Genomic DNA, 26685 nt, shown 5'->3' with positions numbered 1-26685 from the left:
TGCTGACATAGGCCATCTGAGTTTGTTATTATAAATTAAGTGGTTTATGTAAGTACTGAATGACTAAACACATACTGGTTTTCTTTTTATTCACTTCAATTTTAATATACCAGAATTTTCCTCTCTTAAATTACAGCTATGCATGAGAAAAGTTAATGCTGTTTATTCACCTGGGACATTTTGACTTTACGAAATAAGCCCCCTTTTATCTCAAGCCAGTCATTTTTCTTTAGCTGCAATCTTTAGTATTGTGTTCATCCTAAAACCATTTAGTGTACAACTTTGGCCTTTTATCAAGGAATCCAAAAGTCTGCCTCTGCCCAGTGTAGCTAGTGATTTTAGACCCCAGGTATGATTGCTTTCCCACCTCTGGTATGCTCCACGAGAAAACGAAGTAATAAGAAAGATGGCTTTGGGAGCACCGGGGTGGCTCAGTCGGTTGAGCGTTCGACTGTTGGTTTTGGCTCGGGTCATGATCTCATAGTTCGTGGGTTCAAGCCTCGTGTCTGGCTCTGTGGTGGCAGTGCAGAGCCTGCTTGGAATTCTCTCTCTCCCTCTATCTCTGCCCCTCCCCTGCTTGTGCCATCTCTCTCAAAGTAAACCTAAAATTTTTTTCTAAGAAAGAAAGAAAGAAAGAAAAAAAGAAAGAATGAAAGAAAGGAAAGATAGATAGATAGATAGATAGATAGATAGATAGATACATAGATAGATAGATACATAGATAGATAGATAGATAGATGGTTTTACCCAAGCTGGTGTTTTAAGACAGATGAAGCTGGAAAGTTTTTGAGCTTCTTCAGGGTTGTGTTTTCAGAGCAGTCATTTTGTTTTTTGGCCTTGAGGGGTTGTGGACTTCTAGCATATTAAAAAAAAATTTAATGTTTATTTTTGAGAGAGAGAGAGGGAGAAGAGCAGAGAGGGAGACACAGAATCCGAAGCAGGCTTCAGGCTGTGAGCTGTCAACACAGAGCCTGACGAGGAGCTCGAACCCACAAGCTGTGAGATCGTGACCTGAGCCTAAGTAGAATGGATGATCAACTAGGTGCCCCTAGCATATTAAGTTTAAATTCAAGTTCCCCTTGGGTTAAATCCAGAGAGATTTAGAATGGCTATGTTGCAAGAGTTCCCCTAGCTTAGGCCAGAGAGTTAGTATGAAGTCCATATTTGTTTGACATCTTGGTGGAATTAGCAAAGCTGTGGATATTCACTGCTCTTTTATGTGACTCTCTGCCCATCTCACCTGTCACATGTTGCCATTGTGGCTTAGCAGAGTTTTTAGGAGGGGCTCCAATTTGTGCCCTGAAATTTATGGTGAGAGTTAATGGGAACTTGCAGTTTGGTCTAAGATTTCCTACCTTTCCTTTGGGAAGTTCATAGGAAATTTACTCCGGCCTTAATGATCAACAAATACTTTTGCCTCAGGCCTCTATAAGATAATAGAGTCAATGATTCAAAAATCAAAACAATATAAAAAGGTATACTTTGAAAAGTCTTGCTCCTACCTGTCCCCGTCAATCCCATTCTCCCTGCCTCCTACTTATTAAGCATACAAATATACTTATGTTCTCCGATTCCTCCAAAAATTTTAGCACACTGTGTACATTGTTTTGTTTTGAGAAAGTACATGCGTGCGTGCACCAGCAGGGGAGGGGCAGAGAGAGAGATTCTCTCTCTTTTTTTTTAAATTTTATTTTAGGGAGAGAGAGTGCAGGCAAGCGGGGAGAGGGGCAGAGGGTGAGGGTGGGGGAGAAAGAGAGAGAGAGAGAGAGAGAGAGAGGATCTTAAGCAGGCTCCTAGCTCAGTGCAGAGCCTGACACAGGGATGATCTCACAATACTATAGTCATGGCCTGAGCCAAATTCAAGAGTTGGACATTTAACTGACCGAGCCACCCAGATGCCCCACTTTTTTTTTTTTTTTTAATAATTCATCTTATGGTTTTTTTCTACAGTCCTAACTATGGTGTATTTTTACTTTATCAGGTTTTATATAATGATTTACAGAATGGTATGGCTATACCTACAACTCCTGAGTTTATACCATATTTTGGAGCAAGATACTCTTTTTTTTTTTCTTTTTTTTTAAGTTTGTTTAGTTTTGAGAGAGAGAGAGAGTGGGGGAGGTTCAGAGAGAGAGGGAGAGAGAGAGAATCCCAAGCAGGCTCTGCACTGTCACCCCAGAGCCCGATGTGGGGTTCAAACTCACATGTGAGATCATGACCTGAGCTGAAATCAAGAGTTGGAAGCTTAACCCACTGAGCCACCCAGATGCCCCTCTATTATTATTTTTAAGTAATTCACATTTAATGTGAATCAGGGTCCTAAAAGCATCAAAATGTGCTTATAATATCCTCCAAAGAAGAGAGGACAGCACAACTATTGTACAACTATTTGCCCAGTTTATAGTTACAATAGTTCTTTAGTCACAGACACCACTGGTGTCCTGGGGACACTTTATTCTCAAGTAATATCTGTACTTAGTCTATAGCCACTTCCTGTAAATACATGAACAGAAGATCCTAAAGATCTTTGGTTTCCTTTGTCCTCCGAAGTCTTTATGGTTGTTGCTTCTATTGTTTAAGGGTCCTTCATGAACTGGAGCTGACCTGATGTCATGATCTGTGAAAATAGTTTTTGAGGAAAAGTATTGGGAAGTTCCATGCCACAGCAGAGCTTTTTCTCTGAAATGTCTTTAGTAATAGCACTCCATATCCCAGTGCACTTTTGTCCATCGATGCCTCCGTGATAATCAACACTAAGGAGTGGAAGCTGAGCTCAGGCACTTTGGCCTTTGCATGGGTCAAGGGGTGGGTTGTCTTTCTGAAACAAATTCGGGGGCGCCTGGGTGGCTTAGTCAGTTGAGTGTCCAACTTTGGCTCAGGTCATGGTCTCACGGTTCTTGAATTTGAGTCCCGCCTCAGGCTGTCAACCCAGAGCCCGCTTGGGATCCTCTGTCCCCCACCCTCTGCCCCTCCCCTGCTTGTGCTTGCACTCTCTCACTACCAAAAATAAACAAACATAAATAAATAAACTCATTTACATGTACACATCTTGTCCTACCGACATGCAAGCAGAAAGCAGGGTTAACTACAGACTAATCCCAAGGAAATTTTGGTTGCATTCAGAGGCTGGGATTTTGAAACCATCTGCTTCGGTGTTTCTCATCTGCTATGTTGTCATGCATCAATTACGTCACTAAATGTTTGACTTCCCTCAAATAATTGACTTCATCAGGCCTATGTTCCAGTGGGGCTTTGGGAAGTAGGACTTGACTTGAGCTTTTTGGAAGACAAAGACCCTTTCCCCTCAGTAATGTTGGGTTAGTAGTGAACAGACAACCCCTGAAGAGAGAGGAGCCTCAGCCTCCTCCTTCCTTCTCCTTTCTCCTGAGAGGCCTAGCCTCTGGAGAATGGTCTTTGTGACTGACCTCAAATCTTGGGCAATTTCCATAGCATGATTCTTCCCCCAACCCCTCTACTCCTGCCAAATATCTATCTGGGAATAGGAAGGCTGGGAGCTCTTAGAATCCTACATGAAGCCAGTTTTGATGGAACTTTCCCTAGTGGAGAGGCTGTTTTCATATATTTTGGACACCTCCCCAGGATTCTCCCAGTCACTTTGAGTGTAATCACCTGTCAGCAAACAGTCACTCTCATGCAGTTTAAGTGATTTATTGAGGTCTCTCAGCTACAGTTATTATGGCTTCATGACATTTCAGCCATCAGACTTTTAAGAAGCCCTTTTCCCTACCAGAGGAGCCATGCCACTTCATTCTGTTTGGCACTCCTCCTTATCCACTGTCATTTTTCTTCAGTTCTTCCACTTTGGCAACATAGATCCTCATGGCATCCATCTTGGACATCCCTTTGTTCTCGTTCCATGCCTCCCACTTGGCCTTGGCTTTCACATCTGTGGCAGGTGGGGCAGGGATGTTGCAGTCGCCCTGGGTGGCCTGTTTGTAGAAGCTGTACACCAACAGTTTCTCCTGATCACTCACAGGTCCCTTCAACTGCTTGACAGCAGCGCAGGCCATCTCAAACTCTACTTGGCACATTGGGGGAACTGAGGCCGGGCCCCTGTGTCTTTTCTAGGTGACAGTTGGCACTGGAGGATGGAGGATGGAGAGTTAGAAACGCTGGAGGCTAGTAATTAGGTCTCTGAAGAGTGAAAGGGAGCAAAGGAGACGGTAATGTTTGAGAACACGGGAGGTCCATGTGTGTCTTCCCAGTGAGAAGTCCAATGTGTTTTTATAAAGTTCAGATTGCAAACTGAGGCTATTTGGATTGGCTCTCCCCTCCTATTGCTCTGGCTGGCAAAATGCATTTTCTGGGGAGGGTAACCAGTAACATTTCACAGGCATCTATTATGATGCCAGAAAATTTAGGATGCTGTGCTGCTGCTATGAGAAGAAGGCACTCTGGGGAGCGGGGGGAGGGCGGGTTGTGCGTCTGGGGGGGCAGATGGTCTTGAGTGAGACCAGGCAGACCCGCTAGAGGCGAAGACGCCTCTGAGTGGCACATCTGTGCTGGTTAATGGGCAGCCAGGGGGAGGGCGTTCAGTGCGGGTAATCCCGGGGGTTACTGTATGAGAGCGAAAGCGGAACCTGGGATGGAGCTAGTGGGTAGGAGCCACTGGGACTCAGAAGGCTGGGCTGTGCAGGGGTTGAACACAAGCGGTGTTGAGCGGGCAGGCAAAGGGAGCTGTAGAGCCCAGGGGCCAGTGACCGGACGGACGTTTGGGGGCGGGGCGGGGCACGCAGGGCGGAAACGAAGTGCGAGTTCTTGCCTGTTGACTGGTTGGAAGCCTCGGGCCGGTAGGGGGCGATGTGGGCCGGGCTGCCTGGACGCCGCTGACCTGTCGGTGAGGACCGCGCGTGCGCGCGGAGCGGCGGGAGGATCGCGACCGACCGCGCGGAGCCGGGGCTGAGATTGTGGGCGGGGGCTGAGGCGCGCGGCCCATTGTCCCGCCCCCCGGAACTGCCCATTGTGCCGTGGCGCCTGCGCTGCGCTCGCGGCCTCGCGGGGGAGGGGCGGCCTCACGGCCGCTGGCGTCGCCGCCATGGACCTAGGTGGGTGTCTCTGGTGCCGGTCCTCGGCCCTCCTGGTCCGCGTCCCGAGACGGGGGACGAGGGCGGTGCTGAGCGGGTCCGGGCTAAGGGAGACCTCCGGGCTGGGGAGGGTTTTGGAGGGCGGGGTTATCCTTGGAGGCCGGGGGTCGGGAGGCCGGGATCTAACCCCGGCCCGGCAGCTCCATGGCCGGCATCTTGCTCCCTCCGGACGCCTTTCCACGTGAAGGGCGAAGCGGATGTGAAGTTAGATTTTCCTGAAGGTGGACAGGCAGGGTTTGTGCACGTGCTTTGGAAAATGCCCGGCTCAGAAGACGCCCGGGGGAATCCCGGATACCCCGACAGTCTCATTTATTGAATGGCTACCGAGTTGTTGAGCAAGCGTCTTACGCTCTTGAGGTCCTCATAGATATAACGGGGACGATGATAATGTATCCATCACACAGTTTGGGGGCCTTTGGATTGAGAGCACGTGTATACAGTGTCTGGTACGGTGCCTTGTGCACAGCTAACGTTCATGCGACCAGCAGCTGTGGGGAGGGCCGCAGCAGCCGAGGGGCACTTTTGAACTTCTGTGCCTTTGATTCAGAATCCTCACAGGCAGGGTCTGCGGGAAGGGAGGGGAGACCTAGTATAAATCGGTGGCTCCTTGTCCAGCCTCCCACCCTGCTAGCCATGCTCTTATGGAGATAAGACCAGGAGGCTGTTCTGAGAGAGCTGGGGTGAGGCACCCCGAGATGTGCCAGTAGTCCTATCCCCAGTTAGCTCTTCAGTGGTGGAACAGGAGAGAGTTTGGAGCCCTGCAGCTGTGGTGATTTCTGTCCCAGCCCCATTACGCTGTAGTAGAGACATTCTGAGCAAACTCTTCCTGAATCTCAGTGTTCCCATCGCTACAGCAGAAAGGGTCAGCAGGTTGATTTGAAGATTCAAAAAGATCTCGCACAGTGCCTGACACGGAGTAAACACTTAATAAACATAGGGAGGGAGTTACAAGCACCAGTTAACCAGGAGTAATAAAAAGACTTAGGATTTGCCCAGCTGTTAACCGATAGCTCCTGGGACTTAACTCCTTCAGGTAGCACAGTGAACATACCATCTCTGGAAAGTGGGTATTGGGGGCCAAACATTTTGGCTGAACTGATTGTGCAATAAAATTAAATATACAGATTCATGGGGGGCATATTTTGGGGTCCTAGGAGACCAACCTGAACCAAAAAAAGGGGGGGGGGGAAGGGGCAGAATCCCCAGTGAGACCCCTCAGGCAACCTGATCTTCCCTGGGAGTCTGCCTTGGCCACTGGGGGTCCAGGTGAATTGCCTTCACCAGTTGGTTGGATAATCCTTTGCCTTTAGCTGCTCCCTTAAGGTCAAAGGGCAGGACCTTTTTAAATCTGAATCAAGGCTCTCACTTGCTGGCTTCTGGCCTGTATAAATGGGAAAGATGGGTTCTTGGAGGCATGAGGGAATGAGGAAGGGGTGGCATCTCCATGCCCTGGGAAAGGGGAGAGAAGTCAGGAATACTCAATAGTGAGTAGTGTTTGTACTCTTATTTTGTTTCCGGGCTGGAAGAAGCTTACTTGAGGAAGACCTATGTCCTTTCCTATTATTGAGCTGGGGAAGGCAAAGAATAGTGACAAGGTTCTGGTCCTGCCAACAATGGAAAGATTTGGGGGGAATCAACGTTTATTGAGCACTTACCAGGCTCTTTGTAGCCAGATGCTTACTGTAGCTATATCTTATTTAACGCTCAGCAGCTCTGGGAGATGGAATCGGAAGCTAACAGCAACCACCTCTGCCAAGGGCTTAGCTAATATTATCGCTTGTTCCTCACAGTCCTAATAGGAAGTCTCTATTTTCCCCACGTACACAGAAGGGAAGCTCAGAGAAGAAATCTAAGATTGCACTGCTTTTAAATGGTTGAACTAGGATTTAAAGCTGTGTCTTAATTAAACATCCCAAAATGCCTTCCTTGAGAAGTCTGTTGATTCATGGCTCACTGGAGGAAGAACTTTTCTTTCTTAATCTAGTATTTTTTTGTGTCGACCTCTCGGTTTCTACCAGAGAACCAGAGCCTTCAGTAGCTTGTTCTGGTTTGACAGAAAGAGCTATGGGGTAAACTGTTTCCCCGAAAGGCAGAACATTTGAAATCTGTTTGCAAGACAAGGCTGTAAGGGAAAGGAAGGACGGCAAGGCTTGTCTGATTGCTTCTATGCCCACAGCCCTGGCCTGTGCCCCTCTTAGGCTATATCATTACTTAGAGGCTCAATTGTCACATTCCACACTACTCACTTGGTGGCCCCTGCAGTTTGGTACTGCTGTGATATCTCTCTCTCTCAGCCTTCCTCCCCACATCCTCTGCTGGCCCATCCTGTGCCGGAGGGCCTAGCCCTTCCCTTTTCACATGCTTTTCCTGCAGGATCTCATTTACTTTGCTCATTCCATTGATCCCCTCTGGGTGGATATCTCCCTGAGCTACATTTCAGGATGGACTCTCCTCCTGGGTGTCAACCCCACCTTTCCATTGCTGGAGGATGTTTCTACCTTAATGTTCTACCTCAAACTCCAAATGACCCAAACTGAACAGTGGGTTCCTCCAAAACTGTTCTGATTCTTCTTTGTTCCTCCAGTGATGCCCATTGTCTTCCCAATCCAGGCTAGAGAGTATGGGAGTCCTTTTTTATTCCTCAGGCAAGTCCTTTTGACTCCAGCTCTGCAGCAGCTCTTGGAACTATCCCTTCTTCCCAGTCTCACTGAACCCTTCTCATGTCCAACTCTGATAATGACAGCCAGCCTGTACTAACTGATGTCTCTTTGCCTCTAACTCCTTCTAATTATTTTAAAGATTTTTCACCACATTCTGTCTTGTTCGGTTTCTCTCTGTGCAGGACCCTTGAATATCTGCGAAGAAATGACTATTCTTCATGGAGGCTTCTTGCTCGCTGAGCAGCTGTTCCACCCCAAGGCACTGACAGAATTGACAAAGTCTGACTGGGAGCGTGTTGGGCGGCCCATTGTGGAGGCCCTAAGGGAGATCTCCTCCACCACAGCACATTCCCAGCCCTTTGCCTGGAAGAAGAAAGCTCTGATCATCATCTGGGCCAAGGTTCTTCAGCCCTACCCTGTCACCCCTTCTGACACTGACACTCGGTGGCAGGAAGATGTGTTCTTCTCAGTAGTCAACATGATCCCTACCATCAATCACACAGTGCTTTTTGAGCTGCTCAAGTCTCTGGAAGCTTCTGGACTCTTTATCCAGCTCCTGATGGCCCTGCCCACCACTATCTGCCGTGCAGAACTAGAGCACTTTTTGGAGCACATGTCTGTTGACACTTCTTCAAAGGATGTGGCCTTTTTCCTCAGTGTCTGGTGGGAAATGATAAAGCACAAAGGCAATCAGCAGGACCCCCTGCTCTCCCAGTTTAGAACAATGGCCCATAAGTACTTGTCCTCTTCAGATGAGTTCTCCCATCCTCCAAAGAGGTTTAAGTCAGACCCAGATGTGTGTCCTACTATGCCCCTATTGGCCATGCTGCTCACTGGGTTGAAACAAATCCAAAATCGAATCCTGTGCCCCGGGATGAAGTGCTATGCGCTAGCCAACTTGGCTGACATGTTGACGGTGTTTGCACTAATGGAGGATGACCCCCAGGAAGTGTCTGCAACTGTGTATCTGGACAAACTGGCCGCGGTGATCTCCGTGTGGAATTTGGACACCCAGAACCCGTATCACCAACAGGCACTGGCAGAGAAGGTAAAGGAAGCAGAACGGGACATCAGCCTGACTTCCCTGGCCAAGCTCCCAAGCGACACAGTTTTCATCGGGTTGGAGTTCATGTGCAGCCTGCTGCGAGAGTGGGGGGAGGAGCTGCAGACCGTGCTCAACAGCAGCCAGGGGACAAGTTATGACAGCTACCGGCTGTGTGATAGTCTGACTTCCTTCAGCCAGAACTTGAAGCTCTACCTGGATTCCACCAGCTTGTCTAAGGAGGAGGGGCAGGTGGTCTCTGAGCTGGCAGAGTGTGTAGGGGACTTCCTAAAGAAAACAAACAGGGTGCTGAAGAACAAGGGCTTCGAGAAGGACATCACTGCCTCGATCGCCATGGCCATCATCAACCAGAAGATGGACCGGCATATGGAAATGTGCTACATTTTTGCTTCTGAGAAGAAGTGGGCTTTCTCAGATGAGTGGCTAGCCTGCCTGGTAAATAACCAGGCTCTCTTCCAAGAGCCGGACTTGTTGTTAAAGCTGTTGCAAACGGTGATGGAAGTCACCGTGACAGACAGAGCCATCCCTGAATCTCAGATCAAACAAGTGATCAGCCTGATCCTGGAATGTTATGTAGACCTCTCACTGCCAGACAAAAATAAAGTCCTATCAGGCACCCTGTGCTCCTGGGGGCGAAAGGGTCTGTCTGAGAAGTTGGCTTACTTGGACGGGTTTCAGGAAGACCTCAATACAACTTTTAACCAGCTCGCACAGAGTGCCTCTGAACAGGGCTTAGCTAAAGCTGTAGCTTCTGTGGCTCGCCTGGTAATTCTGTACCCAGAGATCACGGTGAAGAAAATGTGCAGCATGGCTGTGGTCAATCTTGGCACTCACAAGTTCCTGGCTCAGATTCTCACTGCCTTCCCTGCCCTTAGGTTCATGGAAGAGCAGAGTCCAAATCCACCCACCAATTTTGTGGTGTCATGCCTCAAAGAAACCGTCTGGAGAAAGTTCTCTACACCCAAGGAAGAAAAGCAATTTTTGGAGCTCCTGAGCTGTCTCATGACCCCTGTGAAGCCCCAGGGTATCCCAGTTGCTGCTCTTCTTGAGCCAGATGAAGTGCTAAAAGAGTTCGTCCTGCCCTTCTTGATGCTAGATGTCAAAGAGGTGGACCTCAGTTTGAAGATCTTCATCCAGACTCTCCAAGCAAATGCATCTTTAGAGGGATACTGGCTGCAGACCTGTTCTCCGTTCCCTCTCATCTTCAGCTTGTGCCAGCTGCTGGATTGCTTCAGCAAATACTGGCAGCTCCCCAAAGAGAAGCGGTGCCTCTCTTTGGATGGGAAGGATTTGGTGATCCATATCCTGGAGATCCTCTGTGAGATTGTACTGGCTAATGCTGAGACCTTCTCCCCGGACACATGGATCAAGTCCCAGTCTTGGCTCCACCGGAAGCTGGAACAGCTCGATTGGACAGTGCGCTTGAGAATGAAGAACCTCTTTGAGGGCCACTTCAAGTGTGAGGTGCCGGCCACACTTTTTGAGATCTGTAAGCTTTCTGAGGACGAGTGGACCTCCCAGGCCCACCCTGGGTACGGGCCAGGCACAGGGCTTCTTGCCTGGATGGAGTGCTGCTACCTCTCTAGCAGCATCTCTGAGCAGATGCTTTCCCTCTTGGTGGTAGATGTGGGCAACCCTGAGGAGGTCAGATTGTTCAGCAAGGGCTTTCTGGTGGCCCTGGTACAAGTCATGCCTTGGTGCAGCCCCCAGGAGTGGCAGTACCTTTACCAGTTGACCAGGAGACTATTGGAGAAACAGCTCCTACATGTCCCTTATAGCTTGGAATATATTCAGTTTGTTCCTCTGCTCAACCTGAAGCCCTTTGCCCAGGAGCTCCAACTCTCTGTACTCTTTCTGAGAGCCTTCCAGTTTCTCTGCAGCCAGAGTTGTCGTAATTGGCTTCCTATGGAAGGCTGGAGCCATGTGGTCAGACTTCTCTGTAACAGTCTGACTAACCTCCTGGACTCCGTTAGGTTGATACAGTCAGTTGGCCCTTGGGCTCAAGGACAAGAACAGGACCTGACCCAGGAAACCCTGTTTTTTTATACCCAGGTATTCTGTCATGTTCTGCACATCATGGCCATGGTCCACCAAGAGGTGTGTGAACCTCTCTACGTCTTGGCCTTGGAAATCCTCACCTGCTACGAAACCCTAAGCAAGGCCAACCCTTCTGTTAGTTCCTTGCTCCAGAAGGTAAATGAGCAGCGTTTCTTAAAGTCCATCGCCGAGAACATTAGCCCTGAGGAGCGGCGCCAAACCCTGCTGCAGAAGATCAGCAACTTCTGACCTTTGTAGATCAGAAAACAGCTGGGCCCTCAACATGGGTGGGGTCTCTAGGGGTCGAGCTGAGAAACATAAACTTTTCAGTTATGTGAAATTGTACACAAGCTAAGAAGGTATATGGCAGTAACTATAAAGAAAATAGTTTCTTAGATGTTTATAACATACAAATTATAAAATTCTCTTCTGAGTTTTATCCTGTCTCTTGAGTCTTTCTCGTCAATAGTCTAGGCTTAGAGATTCTCTGACATTGGGCTCAGCTGGAGTCTTAAAGATCAAGGCAACCTGGGAGGAACTTGTTCATAACTGGACCCCACCCTAGAATTTGGCAAATGAGTCCAAAGGTGAAATCACCCAAGTGGAAAAATTACCAGGTATGTTCTTTTGCACTGAAACCCCTTTCCAGAGTCATTTCGTGCTACCTTGGAAAGGGCAACAAGCAAAAGCACTCCCTTCTGCCAGCAAGTGGCTGTGTGATTTGTGTGCCCAAACAGCCTGCACCACTGTAAAAGAACATTGGACCAAGAAAATTAAATGTCAGGGGGTAGACTACTAACCTTAAGTAAATGGGTGACTTCGGAATTGGAGTACGGTCTTAACTCCATTCAGTGGACCCAGGAGGGGCTGTGTGAAACCAGGTCTGGTAAACACAGCAGAGATGGGTATAAAGGATGGGTACAGTTATCTTCTGCCTAGGGTAAGTTGTCATGGTTTTGAAGAGTGGGAGCAGGCAGTGGTGTGTGCAGAAGCATGAAGATGCAAATTTAACATGTCTGGGTATATCCCAGAACTATGAGAACTGGTTGGTGAGACGTTTAATTTGGGAGGTAGGGAAAGGAAAAGGATATGCCCTGTCACCTTCCTGTGCATACCTTCACTCAAAATGGGGCATTATTCTGGTTCCCGCCCCCGCCTTAAGTGGGTTGGCTTAGTGGCCTACATTTGGTTTTCAACCCTCCCAATTCCTCTAATTGGGACTTACATAGGAAGGGAAGAAAGCGCCAAAAGTTACCTGATTAATATTCTTGAACTCTAGGACCCTACCATGTATTCTTGGAACCCCAGAAACGTTAGAGTAAGGTATGAACTAGGCCCTCCTAGACACTGACAGCATGACCACACCCCCACTTCTTCCAGGTGCATGAGTGGGCCGGAAACCATAGCACACAACAGTGACTCCAGTCAGGTCACAGGATGGGTCTGGAAAGAAGTCAGTATTGATGTATTTCACAAATGAGGAGAAGCTGGGAAATATTAGTGCAATTTAATCACCACAGGGGTGATTTATAAAGATACACCGATAATAAAAATGGTAAAAAAAAAAAAAAAAAAATTACAGCATTTTAGGTTTTTTAAATGGCACCCATTAAAGACTGAAACAGTCAAAATTTGAGACACCGTTACATACCCAGTACTTTAAAAGTTCATGGACAACAATGAATTAAAGGCACTTTAAAAACATCTAGATTTTTACTACCACTTGAAAAAACACTGCATGGTAGCAGATTCTAAAAACCATCCTAGTTGATAAGGAACGATTAGTACTGGCACCAGAGGATCCTATTTGCAAGTGGCGGGTGAGGGAGTCGGTCCACAGGATGTATTTTGGCCAGCGCTGTCTTGCGCCCTTGCTCTCCAGCCTTCTGTGGCAAAGTGGCCGTACGCTCATGTAGGAACAGGCTTTGGGACACAGGCTCTGGTTTATCAGGCAGCCTGGATGAGACATCTCACGGTTTGGAATACAGAAGCCTGTTTCCATGTCATATGGAAAGGGCAGTGTCAAAGCAGGGTTACCCAGTAAAGAGCTTGATAGGCACCGTTCGCTTTACCCCTATCGTAACAACAGCATCCTGTGCGTGTGGATACGGGGAAAGCTGGGCTTGAGGGAACGTGCTAAAAAAGGAACAGCATCTGTGACTTTACAACAAGCTCACATGTTTGACACTGGTCTTCCCAAGGCAGCCTACGAAGGCGCTATCGGCCTCTCTGCCTACTCAAGTGCTGTAGGTTCCCTTCCCCACCTCTTACCCTGCTGCCAGCGAGACTTCTGAATGGAAGTCAGTGGACACAAGAATTCAGTGTTGGCACGTGGATGACAGGATGAGGCATGGGACCAATGGGTTATCTAGTAAGTGATAAAAAACTACCTACACACAGTGATTTTCCCAGGCCAACATCACAAGAACTGACGTGAAGAACCAAGTCTTGCTTCTGCTGGCCTGGTATGTGTGGATACTGCCCTGAGTGGTTGGAAAGGTGGGTAGCCACCAATATTAGGGCCAGGCGGGTGCCCAAACACTTACCACCCTAGTCTACCTGTCTCCATACCCCATGCTTCTACCTCCCAGAACCTTTGAGCTAAGACCCAAGGAAGGATCCTTGGGCTTGCATTGAAACCACCTTGCTACCAATGGAAATCTGACAGAAGCCAATAGTTGTTACTAAGAAAAAAGTGCTTTTGCAAAAGGGGTAGGTTAGAAGAGGGAGGTAATATGAATATTCTTTAGAAAAACTCAAATCCCTCTGCTTATCAATACCCCAAGGGCTGAGGCCACCCAGGGCACAATTTGGTCCGTAGAATATTGATTGAGTGGAGGAGGCAGCTGGTGTGAGGAGGCACCCTCACTGCCCGACTCCGGAGAGCAATTACCCATCCTTTCGGGCTGGGGGAGCATCAAAGAGCCGTGTTGCCTTTTTGCACAGCAGAGAGAACCAGTAGATCTGGGGAGCGATGAGGAAGCCATTGGCCACGTTGCAGTAGAAAGGGATATTGAATGGCACTTGGAGTAGGCTTAGTCCCTGCTGTTGGCCATAGGACCAGTACATGAAAGGGAAAAGAAGGATCCGACAGCAGAGGAAGGTGGTCAGTGTGAGGATTCCGTTCACTTTGTACAGAAGGGTATGCTGCTGCTTTAACTGCAAGAGAAGAGGGAAGGAGAATGCAGAGTCACCAAAAGGCTGTGCCTTCAGGGAACGACTAGCCCAAGCCCCACCGCAGTAAGGGCCAAGCATCTAGTTTTCTGACACTTGTAGAAAAGAGGACTGAATGCCACTGTATTTATGTGTGCATACAGGCTCGTGGTTTTTCCAATACTGATACTGAATTTGGCATAAGCCACCCAGCCGACAGGCATATGGAAACTGAATTTAAAAAAAAAAAAAAAATCAACCTGTATCAAATTGGAATCAGAAGTACAATTTCAACCCCATCGGCTCAGAACACCAACTGACCTTTAGGTCTGTTCAGTGGTTTCCTATCCCCACTATTCCTAGCACGAAGGGATTTCTCTAAACCCCACAATCTACCCAGGAAGAGCAGAGTCGGCTTCCTCCGCACAGCTACTGCCGTCTCACTCATACGTGCCTGAATCAGAACTCTGCCCAGCGACACAAATGGAGTGCTCAGTTCTGCCGTGAAGATACAGCCAACAAAGAAGTCACCAAGGTCTCCCCTAAGCTTCTGCGGAAGGAAAAGGGGAGGGAGGAAAAAAGGGGAAATAAGACATGGAGGTTAAGGAATCACCAGAAGGAAAATTCCAACTAGGGCTATTGAGAAGGGTGACCACGAGAGAGCACGAGGGGAAAGGGAAAGGCTAAATGAGCAAGTACAGGCCCAGTGAATGTGCTGCTGCTTCCACAGCAGTGACACTTTGATGGCCAAATCCCTAGGATCCAGAGGCAGCTTCAGATCAGCTGATTGCATCACACACCAAGCTTTTTCTGAATTTCAATGTCAGCCGGAAGGAACCGTGTAGCCTACTTTTGGGTATCTAACTTTGTCACGCCAAGGGCATTTAGCCAGTTTGAGTCAACAAAATATGTGCCAGACCCTGTGCTGGATGTTAGGGCCCCAGAGCAATCAGGTGAAGCTTCTTGAAGAATGTAATATACTCTACCACTCCTTTTATCTTAAGAAAAACCAGGATAGCAGCTCTGTCACCTCGTACCACTGGGTACAATAAGTAAACTCTTAGGGCCCTGGTTTCTTTATCTATGGTACAGGGCTAATAATATCTAATTATTCTCTAATAACTTCTGATCACAGATAGAAAGCTACAAGCACCTGTCACCTGGTAGGCACTCAAAATTACTAATTTCCTTCCGGCATTCCCATTCTCTTCCTCGTTGGGTGGGTTTTTGTGGGGAAATGGATCCAAGGAGAAATTATGAGGCTCTCTGCTTTGAGAGTGTGCTTTTGTGATCTCAAAATAGTGCATACAGTACTCTCCGGCACTGTTAGAGCAAATGGCCAGTTGACTAAGCTGCTCTCGTTTCTTTAAAACAATTTTTATGTTGCCCTGCATTGTGTCTTCAATTGTTCTTATATTGTATAAGCTAAAGACAGAACCTTTGACAGAGCCTGGGAGTCACAGAGGGCTGGGGGCTTGCATAAAGAGTAATGTCTGTAAGGAGGATCACAGACATTTCAGATCTTTTTTTTCCCCCCCCCCCTGCAGGATCTGCCTGGGACGTTTTACTGCTTAAGTAGCTGGCCCAGGAGAGCGGGTGCAGCAGGGAAGGGGAAGGCAAGACATTACTCAGAGGCAACAGTCAAGAGAGCCAGTTTAACAGGAGAAAATGAGTGACCGAGTCTGCTGGTGGCTGTGCTGGAAGGCCATACCTGTGCCACTGGCACAAGGACAAACAGAATGACCGCATGGTGCGTGATCATGAGACGGTTTTTACTTAGGAAGCTCTGAAAAGTGGTGAGGGACTGTCTGCGGCTCTGGTCTCCAGTTCGGTACCATTCACAGAGGTACATGGCGTAGGAGTCATAGATCATGTATGGAATCAAGAACCAGACGTACTCCCGGGCAAGCCAGTGCCTAAAAGAAAGCATATGAACGGTCCGTGAAATAACTATGGATCTCAATTATGAAAGCTCAAAGCCGACCTCTTCTCAAACACATCCCCTTCAACTTCGTGCCTGATTGTTTCTTACTCCAAATACTTTACAGTGGAGACACTGACAGTGATAAGGTGAGTGAAAAATTTTCTCTGAGTGACAGGGCAAATTCCTAAGTGTCAAAAGCAGAAAACCAGGATCCACTCAGGACCACGGAGCCAGCTGTCACTATTTCTCTGACTTAGCTACTCATTTCTAATGGGCTTTCTGGCGCTTTTTGATAGAAGTTAACTTTGATATCGATATCTCTACAAATGATTCAATAGCCTCACCAAGAAACTGGTTTGAAGGTAGGTGTCCCAAATGCCAAATCAAATATTTCCCGTTTGACTTCACTTAGTTGCTCAATAGCTGGGAGTTTCCTCTTGCATCTGCTTGCAACCCCACTGTAGGGAGTTTCTGGGAGCTACCCTGACCATTTTCTTTAGAATTCTATGGCTAATCCCAATTGCACTCATTAAGAAAAATACATCTGGAAATGAGCCCAGAGCCCAAGGACTTACCTTACAGCAGTCAGACACCAGAAGAGAAGCTGGGACAAAAGACAGTGTTCCCATTTACTTGTCCAAAGGGGCTGAATCAACATTTGCAGAATCTAAATGACTGTGTATCACTGCCCCAGAGCAGATTAGAAGTCTCTAATTTCTACACTTTTGTTCCCAAATGATAAATAATCATTCTATAGGTAATGTGAAAAAAAAAATCAACATAGAAATCATATGCTATGCTGAGAAGGGACAGCTTCACTCAGCAGATTTTTACTGTGCACCTGTCAGGTAGAAGTAATTTAGTTTTCTGGTTCTCAACCCGAATTCAGAATCACCTGCAGTGCTTGCTGAGGACTCTGTTTTTAAGATGATCTAGGTACCTCTAGAACATCCTTAGGCAGGAGTTCCTGAGTGGTTCAGCTGGTTAAGCATCTGACACTTGATTTTAGCTCAGGTCATAATCTCATGGTTCTTGAGATAGAGCCCCGCCTTGGGCTCTGCTGACAGTGCAGAGCCTGCCTGGGATTCTCTCTCCTCCTCTCTCTCTCTGCCCCTACCCACCCACCCACGCCCCCGACTTGCATGCTTTCTCTGTCCCTCCCTCAAAATAATAATAATAACCTTTAAAAAAATCTTCATGCATACATGTAAAGGTGGAGGACACAGAAATGTGTCTATCTCTACTGTGTGATCAGAGAATCTAAGGCATAAAGAGACACAAAAGGAGGAAATGGAAAACCAAACTCAGGTGTGCGACCAGGATCAAGCCACTAAACATGTGGAGCTTCTGAGGGGAGACACCACGCTACAGAACAGGCAATTAATGGCATACCAGTATCTTCTGAAATGCTTAGTGGCTACTCGCTGCTTGCCCTCATATCAGCTCAGGATAATGCTGTGGAGTCACGTCTGTCAGTTTAATCTTTGCAAAGGAGGCTGGTTTCAAGTTGGATGTGACAAACTGGGGGCAGTGAGGGAACTTGTTGCATGATCAGAAAATGGCCAAAGAGTTGATCTGGCTAACATGCTGTGGTCAGTTGAAAGTTCTGGTGACTGATTGGATGAGATCCAACATAGATCGGATGAGTTTCATCTTCTATCTAACTGACCCATTCTTATTCTTTGCTCTTCTGAACTCTTTCCTCTTCCTGCAACTCAATAAGAAACTATTTCACCCATTGAACTATGAGACAGGCAGGGCATTGAGCCCCAAAGCGGGAAAGAAGCGACTTGGATCCAGATTCCTTTGTGTCCCCACACTCCAGGGTGGTTCAGCTTCCACCACAGGGACCCACACCCTCAGGTTAGCCCCCGACACCTCAAAAATGGCCAAAGAGAATAAAAACGGAACCCGGCCAAGCTAATGCTGTCAGCCTGTGGTATATGCAGTCAAGGCCACTTGACCTATCTTCTGTCTGCATAGCCCATAATTCGTTGCAGATAGCTGGTTTCGTCTGCAAAAGGGGCACAGGAAGAAAAGCGCAAAAGCTACAGGGCAGCCCTAACCCAAGGAAGATCCGGACGCTAAGTCTGCAGGCCACAGTGAGGTGGACGCTGCACTCCGGCTCCCATCAAGTTCAGTCTCGACAGGTGAAAAGCAGGGCACTTTGCAGAGTCAACATGAGAAAGGGACTAGAAGAGGCTCTGAGATTTTCCCAGCGTGTTTCATTATCACTCTTTAGGAGAAAGTAAGAGGGGTTCTGGGAACTCAGATGAAAAAAAAAATGGTTTTTTAGAAAAATGGGGGAGGGAGGCACAGTTGCTGAGATCTAAACACTGTACAAAGTAGACCACTCTGGTCTTTATGATTTTCTTCACTAGAGGCACCTTTCCTGACCTGTCTCTGGACCGAGTTATGATTGGCGTACAAGTCAGTTTTCTGAAAACACTAGAAGCCTCTTCATTGCCTTCAGCAAATCCAGAGGAACCACGGAGCCGCCCTTGTAAAGACAGGGTTGGTGGATTCACTCCTTTCCACCGAGGGGCTCTCTGCTACCCACACTGGACATACGTTGGCCAATGAAGCTCCAGAGTAGGACCCTAGTGAAATCACTGAAAAGAACCAAAAGCTAGAGTTCCGCTTCCGAGTAATTCTCACACTTACGTATCTCACAAAGTACTTGGGTCAATGGCCCACCTTCAGACCTAGTCCCGTCATTCACTAGCGTTATCTTGGGCTTACTTTCTCTCAAGTGGGCGAGGCCGAAAGACGTACGGAGAGGAAGAGGCACTAATTATGGTGCCCCAGCTTTCCCATCAATCAGCTCCCCAACAGCACGTGCTGATTAAGAACTAGCGCCTGAGAGCCACTCGAATAAGGACACTTCCACAAAGTTCGGCGCTGTCACTGGTGCTGCTTTCACCTGGCGCTGAATGTTACCTGTCCGTGATCACGTCGTTACAGGAGCGGATGATGACGATCCCCGACCCGGTGGCCAACACTGCCTGCACTGAAGAAACCAGTCTAACGTGCGGCAGAAAAGAAAAAAAAAAAAAAAAAAGAAAAGAAAAAGTCCGGTCCAGGAGACAGCACAAAGCCCAAGCCTTCAACCTGCCTCTCGCGCAGGCGGCCCGGGCGCCAAGGGGGTGAGGGAGAGGGTACTGCCGCCGCCGCCGCGCTCCCCGACCCCCGAGCAGCAGCTTCCCGCCCCGTCCCGCCCCGCGTGGGCGCCCTCCAGCCGGCTCCCTCTCCCTCCCGGGGGGACGCCCGCGGTCTTCCGAGAGCTCCGGCCAGCGCCCCGGAGGGGCAAGGCACCGGGGAGGCAGCCCCCTCGCTTCCTGTCGCCCCCCTTTTCCGCCCTCGGCGCGGCGCAGGGGGCGGGCGCCGGCGGGTCGGGGCGCCGGGCACAGCCCGCGCGCGGCCGGGGTGGGGCGGACGGCGCCCGGCCTCGCCCGTACCTGGTGCTGATCATCACGCAGTCGCTGTCGGTCCAGGCGGGCCGCGCGCGGCGCAGCCCCCAGGTGCACAGTGCGAAGAGCCCCGGGAAGAAGAGCGAGCCGCAGGCCAGCGTCAGCAGCATGGGTGCTCGGGGGTCGGTCGCCGCGCTCGGCGCCTCGGCGTGGCTCAGGTCGGCTCGGCGCGGCTCCCGACTGGCGCGGCCCGCCCGCCCCTGTTTCCACCCTCCGCCCTCCGCCGCCGCCGCCGCCCCCGCCCCCGGCCCGGCCCCGGCCCCGGCCCCGGCCCGCCGCGACTCCGGCAGCCGCCGGGCGCTGGCCCCGAGCCCGCGGCGCCACTCCCCGCGTGACCAGGCCGGCGGCCGCGATAGGCGCGGGCCGGCCGGCCGGGGCGGGGTCTCCCCGCCGCCGCCCCTGGGCCCGGAGGCTTCCCCCGGGTTCCCCCGGCCGGCGGGCGAGCTGCGGCCCGGAGAGCTCCGAGGCTGCCGACGCTGCGCCCCGAACCGGCGGTGTGGAGCGTTCGCCGCCGCCTCCGGAGCGGCCGCGGGGCCCAGGCAGTGGTGGGAAGGGCCGAGGCTCTCGGGGCTTCTGTTCCGTCACCGCGGACGCGTCCCCCTCCCTCCCAGACCGGCGCGACCGACGAAACGCCTCGCACCTGCCCTCAGTCCTCCTCTGCTCCCCGGCCCCAGGCAGAGGGTGCGGGCTGGGGGAGGCCGCGAGAAATCCAGGTACGAAGGTGCCTTCGGTCGAGATCCCACCCCCACCCCCAGGGTTGGGGAGCCCTCCGGGCCGGGGCATCTCTCTTTGGCGGAAGGAAGGAGAGGCCCGGTGAGCTTGTGGCCATCTGCCTGCCCGGCTTATCTACCAGGCACTTTCGCGTCCAAATAGGAGTCTTAAGGAAAAGATCTCTCTGTAGGCCAAACATGGTTTTTCCACGTCCTGCCGCTGCTGCATTTCCTCCGGGGCGGGAGGGCGGGGGGTCACTCCTAAAAGCATTAAATCCCCCTACAGAAGCCAGCAGATCCTCTCTCAATCTTAGTGAGGCGGAATACCATGTCTGCACACCTTCTGTGGTTCTGCGGTGCTGCCTCTTGCCTGTGGGTCAAGATACTCTCCAGTTTCGGTGACTGTTTTGTTGTTGTTGTTGACAATGTTTTCTTATTTTAAAGTTCTCCATCCAGGTGCCCTAATTCACTTGTGCCTATTGCAATGCAAAGGCTTTGTGGCTCCCTTCCCTTCATCAGCATGCAAAATGCTTACGAAAGCCCTGGAGAGGATTCCGAAACGGAGGTGAGGGAGGCTCAGCCTCTCTGGGCCACCGTTTGCTCATTTGTGAAATGAAGAGGCTGACCTACAAGCTCTTTAAGGCTCTTCCAGTTCTAAATTCTTAAGATTCTATGACTTTTATAAGGTAACAGATGATTTCTGTTAGATGCCAATTAAATTTCTCTAACATGGCAGTTATTGGTACAGAAGCAGATAATAGAGTTAACACAGCTTTTTCATCTTCTTGTGCATTGTTGAAGGATTTGACCAACATTAAGGAAACAGAATACTCAAAGGAAAGTCTGAAATTTCTTCCACTTAGGGCAACATCTCTAACTCCCAAATTCATTGCTGACATACATGGTGAACTGAAAAAGACACTCCAGTTTGGTAGCAAGGTATCTGGCAAATACAAAGCTTTCTGTATTTTCACATTTGCATGTGGACAAAGGACAGCTCTCTGTAAACTTTTCGTTGTCTCCAGGACAAATGCTTGTGCATCCCATTTTCTGTTCCCTACCTATTTGTCCCAGTCACCTCCAGCTCCAACTTTTCCAGAGAGGGACAAGTGGTTACCATTTCTCCCTGCCTTCTCTCCTTAAAGGGACCAGCGACATGCTCCAAGGATGCTAACACTTTTAAGTGGTGGCAACCAATCTATTCCCTATGCAAGAAGCTGTTTGTACAGCTCTTACGGGGTCTGTGAAATGAAAACAAAACAACAGATGTTTCACATACAGAAAATAGCAAGTAAAATCAGTTTCCAACACCATGCTCATCAAGTCACCAGAATTTTAAGCTTGAATCACCAGAAAGCCAACAAGCATAAACATGAGACTTGGCTTGTCAAGCCCTATGGCAAATGATAAAGCCAAATAAAAAGCACCAAGCCTTTTTAATACAAACTTCTATTCACTCTTCAAGAGTTTTGAGTCGTGTTTCCTTCACTAGGAAAATTTCTATCTACCTGTTTCTTCCAGGCCTATTTATACATTTTCTTTTTTCTAAAAAAAGTTTTTAATGTCGTATTTACTTTTGAGAGAGAGAGAGGCAGAGTGTGAGTAGGGGAGGGGCAGAGAGAGAGGGAGACAGGGAATCCGAAGCAGGCTCCAGGCTCTGAGTTGTCAGCACAGAGCCCAACCTGGGGCTCGAACCTACAGATCGAACCTACAGATCGCAAGATCATGACCTCAGCCGAAGTCCGACACTTAACCGACTCAGTCATCCTGGTGCCTCCAATATAAATTTCCTTTTCTAGACCACTTTTGCATTTGAATAGTAACCATGTTGTTTTTTCATTTGTATGGATGTTTCCCCACCAAACTTATTAGCTCTCAGAAATAGAACCATTATCTTTCCATATTGTTTCCTAAGTTAGGCCTGGCACATTGCCAGTGCCCAAGAAATACTTGATACATTTTAAAGCTAATATTTATTGAATACTTACTATGTGCCAGGCACTCTATCAAACATTTTACAAGCATTATCTCACTGGATCCTCACAAAGAATCTATTATCATGTGTGTGTGTGTGTGTGTGCGCGCGCACGTGTGCACACACATGTGCGCAAAGTAAGACCCAGAGCAGTGAAAAAACTGCCCAAGTTCACATTGCTGGTGGCAGAGTTGGAGTTTGAACTCATCACCTTCTGCCTTCAAGGTCAGTGTGCTTAATGACTACACTGCCCTCAAACCTGATAAACAAGAAAATAGTTGTCTTTCACAATATAGTTTCTGACTAATAACCACTGTTTCTAATTGTTTGTTCACGAATTAAAACGTGTGGAGTGTAGTTTATGGGCTCTGATGCTGCCGTTATTAACATCATTTTATATTTATACCTTCACAATTTTTCAAATCATTTTCACATATCTCACTTGGTTCTCAAAACAACCCAGTGAAAACAGGAGAACATAGTATTTCATTTTATAGATGAAGAAACTTAAGTGCAGAACGGGAAGCTGACACTCCACCCTATGAAGTAGCAAGGCTCACGGTGGAACGCAGGGTCCTGATTCACGTTCAGGGTGATTTCATGCTGTAGAGTTGGGATTTAAGGAGTTTTTGATTATGCTTCTTAGGTGGGTTTGGAGAGTGAAGTTTGGGTTACTAGAAGCCAAGACAAGACTCATTTACCAAACCAGAATGCCACACCTTGAGTAAGAATTTATAAAGCTCCCAGTTTGGGAGGGCTATGGTGGGATTTCTCTGGTTTCTAACCTCTCTCTCCCATTCCTTTAAACCCCAATCTGGATACCATTAGGGGGCAGGATAGCAGAACTCTCTCCCATTCTGCTCCCTGGTTCCTCTAGCCTTAAATTGAAAATACCCTATTTACTTGTAAGAGACTGAGAATACTCAGGTGAGTGTCTTTAAGATACGCGATGTGCAGGCTGCTACCCTCCATCAAGGACATTTTCTTCCTATCCAGAAAAATGGACCTAAGGAAAAGCAATTGAGATTCACACATGAAACGTCTTTATTTTGAGCTCCAGAACTGAACTGAAAGAGATCTTTGGAGGTCTCTATCCACCCATCAATTACCAAATAATAATAATAATAATAATAATAATAATAATAACAGAAAATGAAACTCTATTCTGAGAAAAGCCGTATTTGCTTAGACCTGCACTTCTTTTCTGTAATAGTGGCATTGGAAGCAGAGACTAAGAAGAACAAAAGGAGAAATAAAATGATGGGAAGAGACGTGGAGAGAAAGATGCAGCACAGGAAGAAAATCTATCGGAAGACTGAGATCGGTACAGCTACAGGGAATAAAGAGGCCAAGATACATCCCCTTTGACTCAGGAAAACAGAGATACAGATCCAGAGATTGGAATTCACAAGTAAACAAAAGGAAGAGGCTGTACGACACAGAGACAGGTAAAAGGAGGCGTACAAAGAGAAAGTGATAGCCCTTTATGGAACATCATTTCCTTTTACACTGGCACCATCAAAAGCCACACTACACTGAAGATATATGGCACAGATAAGGAGGCACCCTGTTCTTAGGACAGAACGTGGCCAAGAGGAAATTAACTGCCTGCCTCTTCTTTTTCCTGCGCTTGTTGGCATTCCATAAGAATACCTGATCAATATGGCTTTGCACTGATACTTTTAGATGTGTTTCCCCTTTAAACGGCGTGCCTCTGGTGGGCAGGCAGGGCCTGTCAGTCCCGAAGGCAGCCAGGACAGATAGCACAGGGGTCAGGATTAGAGGACCTGAGTTCCAGTACTGGCTCTGCTACACCTAAGCTGTGTGACGTGGTGAAAACTACTTAACCTCTCTGTAAAATGTGGGTTCCTTTACCTACCTCCCAGGATGGCTGTGAGAATTAGATGAGAGATTTCAAAAATACAAGTAAACTACATGCCGGGCCCAGGCAAGGGACTATTATTCTTATTTATTTATTTATTTATTTTGAGGGAGACAGAGACAATGCAAGTTGGGAGTGGGGGCAGAAGGGAGAGAGGGAGAGGGAGAGGGAGAGGGAGAAGGAGAGGGAGAGGGAGAGAGAGAGAGAGAGAGAGAGAGAGAGAGAGAGAATTCCAAGCAGGCTGTCAGCACAGAGCCTGATGTGGGGTTCAAACCTACAAAGCCGTGAGGTCACGACCTGAGCTGAAACCATGAGTTGGACGCTCAACCGACTGAGCCATCCAGGCGCCCCAAGGGACTATTATTCTTTTTCTTGGTATCCCCCTAGCACAGTTTCCTGATGTTAAACTTCTCAGTGAGCATCTATGGGGTTGAAGAAGATTTAGGCCTGGCCTTAGCCAGCTTCCAGGCCGCAGCTTCCTCAGTTTTTGTTTGTTTGTTTGTTTGTTTAATATTTATTTATTTTTGAGACAGAGAGAGACAGAGCATGAACAGAGGAGGGTCAGAGAGAGGGGGACACAGGATCCGAAGCAGGCTGCAGGCTCTGAGCTGTCAGCACAGAGCCCGACGCGGGGCTCGAACTCACGGACCGCGAGATCATGACCTGAGGCGAAGTCATCTGACTGAGCCACCTAGGCGCCCTGGCAGCTTCCTCAGTTTTATCCTGCACTGTTTGCAAAAGCAAACTGTGAGTCTACGAGGCACAGTCCCACCCCAAGCACATGGCTTCTACAAACAGTGACCACGGCTGCATACCACAGGGAAGTCTTTGCTCCTGTACACAGCGATAATGATCTCGCTCAACAAAAACCATAATTTACACAAAGAACTGATTATGTAGTGCTTGCCTTTGTGTGCTGCTTTACATTTTTAAGGCACTTTCACATATTTCTTTTGCTATAAATGCAAAATTTTGCTTGTTTGCAGATCAGCACACATAACCAAAAGTAGTGTGAATTCTAAACTCTAGTTAAAAAAAAAAAAAAAATTGAAGGGCATTGAACCATTAAGGAAATTACCTTTGAAATGCGTTAGAACCAGCAAATTGCTGTGAACAAATTCAGCTGCCTTCCTAAATTATCAGAGCCATAATTTTAGTGTCTTTGTGTCTCATAATTAATTCCGTGACAGGTTTATTTTGCTTGCTCTACTTAACTAAACTCTGCTGGTATTTTTAGCTTTCTGGTAAAAAAAAATATGTTAGAAAGTAAAATATGCCAGGGCGCCTGGGTGGCTCAGTCGGTTAAGCGTCCGACTTCAGCTCAGGTTATGATCTCACAGTTCATGAGTTCGAGTCCCGGGTCGGGCTCTGTGCTGACAGCTCAGAGCCTGGAGCCTGCTTTGGATTCTATGTCTCTGTTGCTCTCTGCCCCTCCCCCACTCGTGCTCTGTCTCTCTCCATCTCTCAAAAATGAATAAACGTTAAAAAAATAAATAAATAAGTAAAACATGCCCACTATGGAAAATAATCACAATAATGCCATCACTGAGAGATGTCACTCTCAGATATTGACATCTTGGTAGAATTCATCCCAGTTCTCTTTTTTTAATATTTAATTTATTTTTTAAATTTACATTTAAGTTAGTTAGCATATAGTTGCAACAATGATTTCAGGAGTAGATTTCTTAATGCCCCTTACCCATTTAGCCCAGCCCCCCTCCCAGAACCCCTCCAGTAACCCTCTGTTTGTTCTCCATATTTAAGTCTCTTAGGTTTTGTCCCCCTCCCTGTTTTTATATTATTTTTGCTTCCCTTCCCTTGTATTCATCTGTTCTGTATCTTAAAGTTCTCATATGAGAGAAGTCATATAATATTTGTCTTTCTCTAATTTCGCTTAGCCTCATACCCTCTAGTCCCATCCACATAGTTGCAAATGGCACCTCTTTATATGCATTTATTACATATTTGATTGAGATCATGCTTTAAATTAATCTTGAATATTAATATTTCACTTAGAAGTATTTTCAGTGTTATTAAATCTTTACAAACCTCATTTTTCATAAGTCAGAAGTAATTTGATATTTGATTATTATAGATGATCTTTTAAAGTGGGTTATCATTTGTTTTGAAAGGAATTCTTAACTGGGGCATAGTGGGTTTGTCCATAGGCACACACTTTGGCACGAAGACAGGCAAGGTCTTCATGTGTTCTGGTAGCTTTAACTTTAAAAATAGTAAGAGTCCAGGGTTCCTGGGTGGCTCAGTCAGTTGAGCGTCTGACTTTGGCTCAGGTCATGATCTCACGGTTTGTGAGTTCGAGCCCCGCATAGGGCTCTGTGCTTTCAGTACGGGGTCTGCTTCAGATCCTGTCTCCCCTCTCTCTCTGCTCCTCCCCTGAGCATGTGTGTTTTCTTTCTCTCTCTCTCTCAAAAAAAAGAAAAAAAGTAAGAGTCCTATCCTTATTAGCATTCAGTTTCTGTCTTTAAAGTGGGCATCATAAGAAACTAAAGCTGCTATTTAAGTATCATTTTTTCTTTTTATAGGCTGAGCTCTATTAACCTATTTTGTGAACTGTAATTACATAGGGCCTTGGTGCTTGTTTAGGCAGTGAAGGAAGAGCCATTCTTTGTGCAGCTAAGTTTGTAATGTCTTTTAGCATACACAGGCAATTTCCACCCCAAGAGTTAATTACGTCTCAAGAAGATT

The 26685-nt window shown here is 47.8% G+C and overlaps 3 protein-coding genes and 1 non-coding gene across 9 annotated transcripts in view; 2 read left to right on the top strand and 2 right to left on the bottom strand.

Annotated features, from left to right (window-relative positions):
- Positions 1 to 3653: 3653 nt before the first annotated feature.
- LOC101088630 lies at positions 3654 to 4738 on the bottom strand. The gene is made up of 2 exons (XR_006590028.1): positions 4602 to 4738; positions 3654 to 4102 (listed from the first exon to the last, which is right to left on the bottom strand). It is a non-coding gene; the product is annotated as an uncharacterized LOC101088630 (transcript).
- A 38-nt stretch (positions 4739 to 4776) lies between these two features.
- Positions 4777 to 11304, top strand: GEMIN4 (gem nuclear organelle associated protein 4). 2 transcript variants are annotated; one of them, XM_019817375.3, is made up of 3 exons: positions 4777 to 5066; positions 7948 to 10292; positions 10881 to 11304. In XM_019817375.3, exons 1-3 carry the CDS (start codon positions 5057 to 5059, stop codon positions 11112 to 11114), a joined length of 2589 nt encoding a protein of 862 aa, XP_019672934.2. In that variant the 5' UTR covers positions 4777 to 5056; the 3' UTR covers positions 11115 to 11304. The 2 variants fall into 2 exon arrangements, with proteins under 2 accessions (XP_019672934.2, XP_003996495.2); XM_003996446.5 differs by having other exon boundaries at positions 7948 to 11304.
- A 999-nt stretch (positions 11305 to 12303) lies between these two features.
- Positions 12304 to 19629, bottom strand: TLCD3A (TLC domain containing 3A). Of its 3 annotated transcripts, XM_003996445.6 has the most exons (5): positions 19401 to 19628; positions 18883 to 18966; positions 15730 to 15934; positions 14473 to 14568; positions 12304 to 14024 (listed from the first exon to the last, which is right to left on the bottom strand). In XM_003996445.6, the coding sequence occupies exons 1-5, from the start codon at positions 19520 to 19522 to the stop codon at positions 13755 to 13757; spliced, it is 777 nt and encodes a 258-aa protein (XP_003996494.1). In that variant the 5' UTR covers positions 19523 to 19628; the 3' UTR covers positions 12304 to 13754. The 3 variants fall into 3 exon arrangements, with proteins under 3 accessions (XP_003996494.1, XP_019672937.1, XP_019672938.1); XM_019817378.3 differs by lacking the exon at positions 18883 to 18966 and having other exon boundaries at positions 19401 to 19629; XM_019817379.3 differs by lacking the exons at positions 12304 to 14024; positions 15730 to 15934 and having other exon boundaries at positions 14511 to 14568; positions 19401 to 19552.
- A 359-nt stretch (positions 19630 to 19988) lies between these two features.
- Positions 19989 to 26685, top strand: part of VPS53 (VPS53 subunit of GARP complex) — a 150763-nt gene continuing 144066 nt past the window's right edge. The window contains exons 1-2 of one of the 3 annotated variants that reach the window (XM_045045335.1): positions 19989 to 20125; positions 23311 to 23545. The gene's annotated coding sequence lies outside the window, so the exon portion shown is untranslated. Of the gene's footprint in view, positions 20226 to 20566; positions 20688 to 23310; positions 23546 to 26685 lie in introns of those variants that run through there. The other 2 variants (XM_045045336.1, XM_045045337.1) reach the window with 2 other exon arrangements.

Source organism: Felis catus, chromosome E1 (genome assembly GCF_018350175.1).
Source record: "Felis catus isolate Fca126 chromosome E1, F.catus_Fca126_mat1.0, whole genome shotgun sequence".
Lineage (NCBI taxonomy): Eukaryota > Metazoa > Chordata > Mammalia > Carnivora > Felidae > Felis > Felis catus.
Note: the sequence above shows the minus strand (reverse complement) of the source record. Positions and strands in the feature narration are given on the sequence as shown.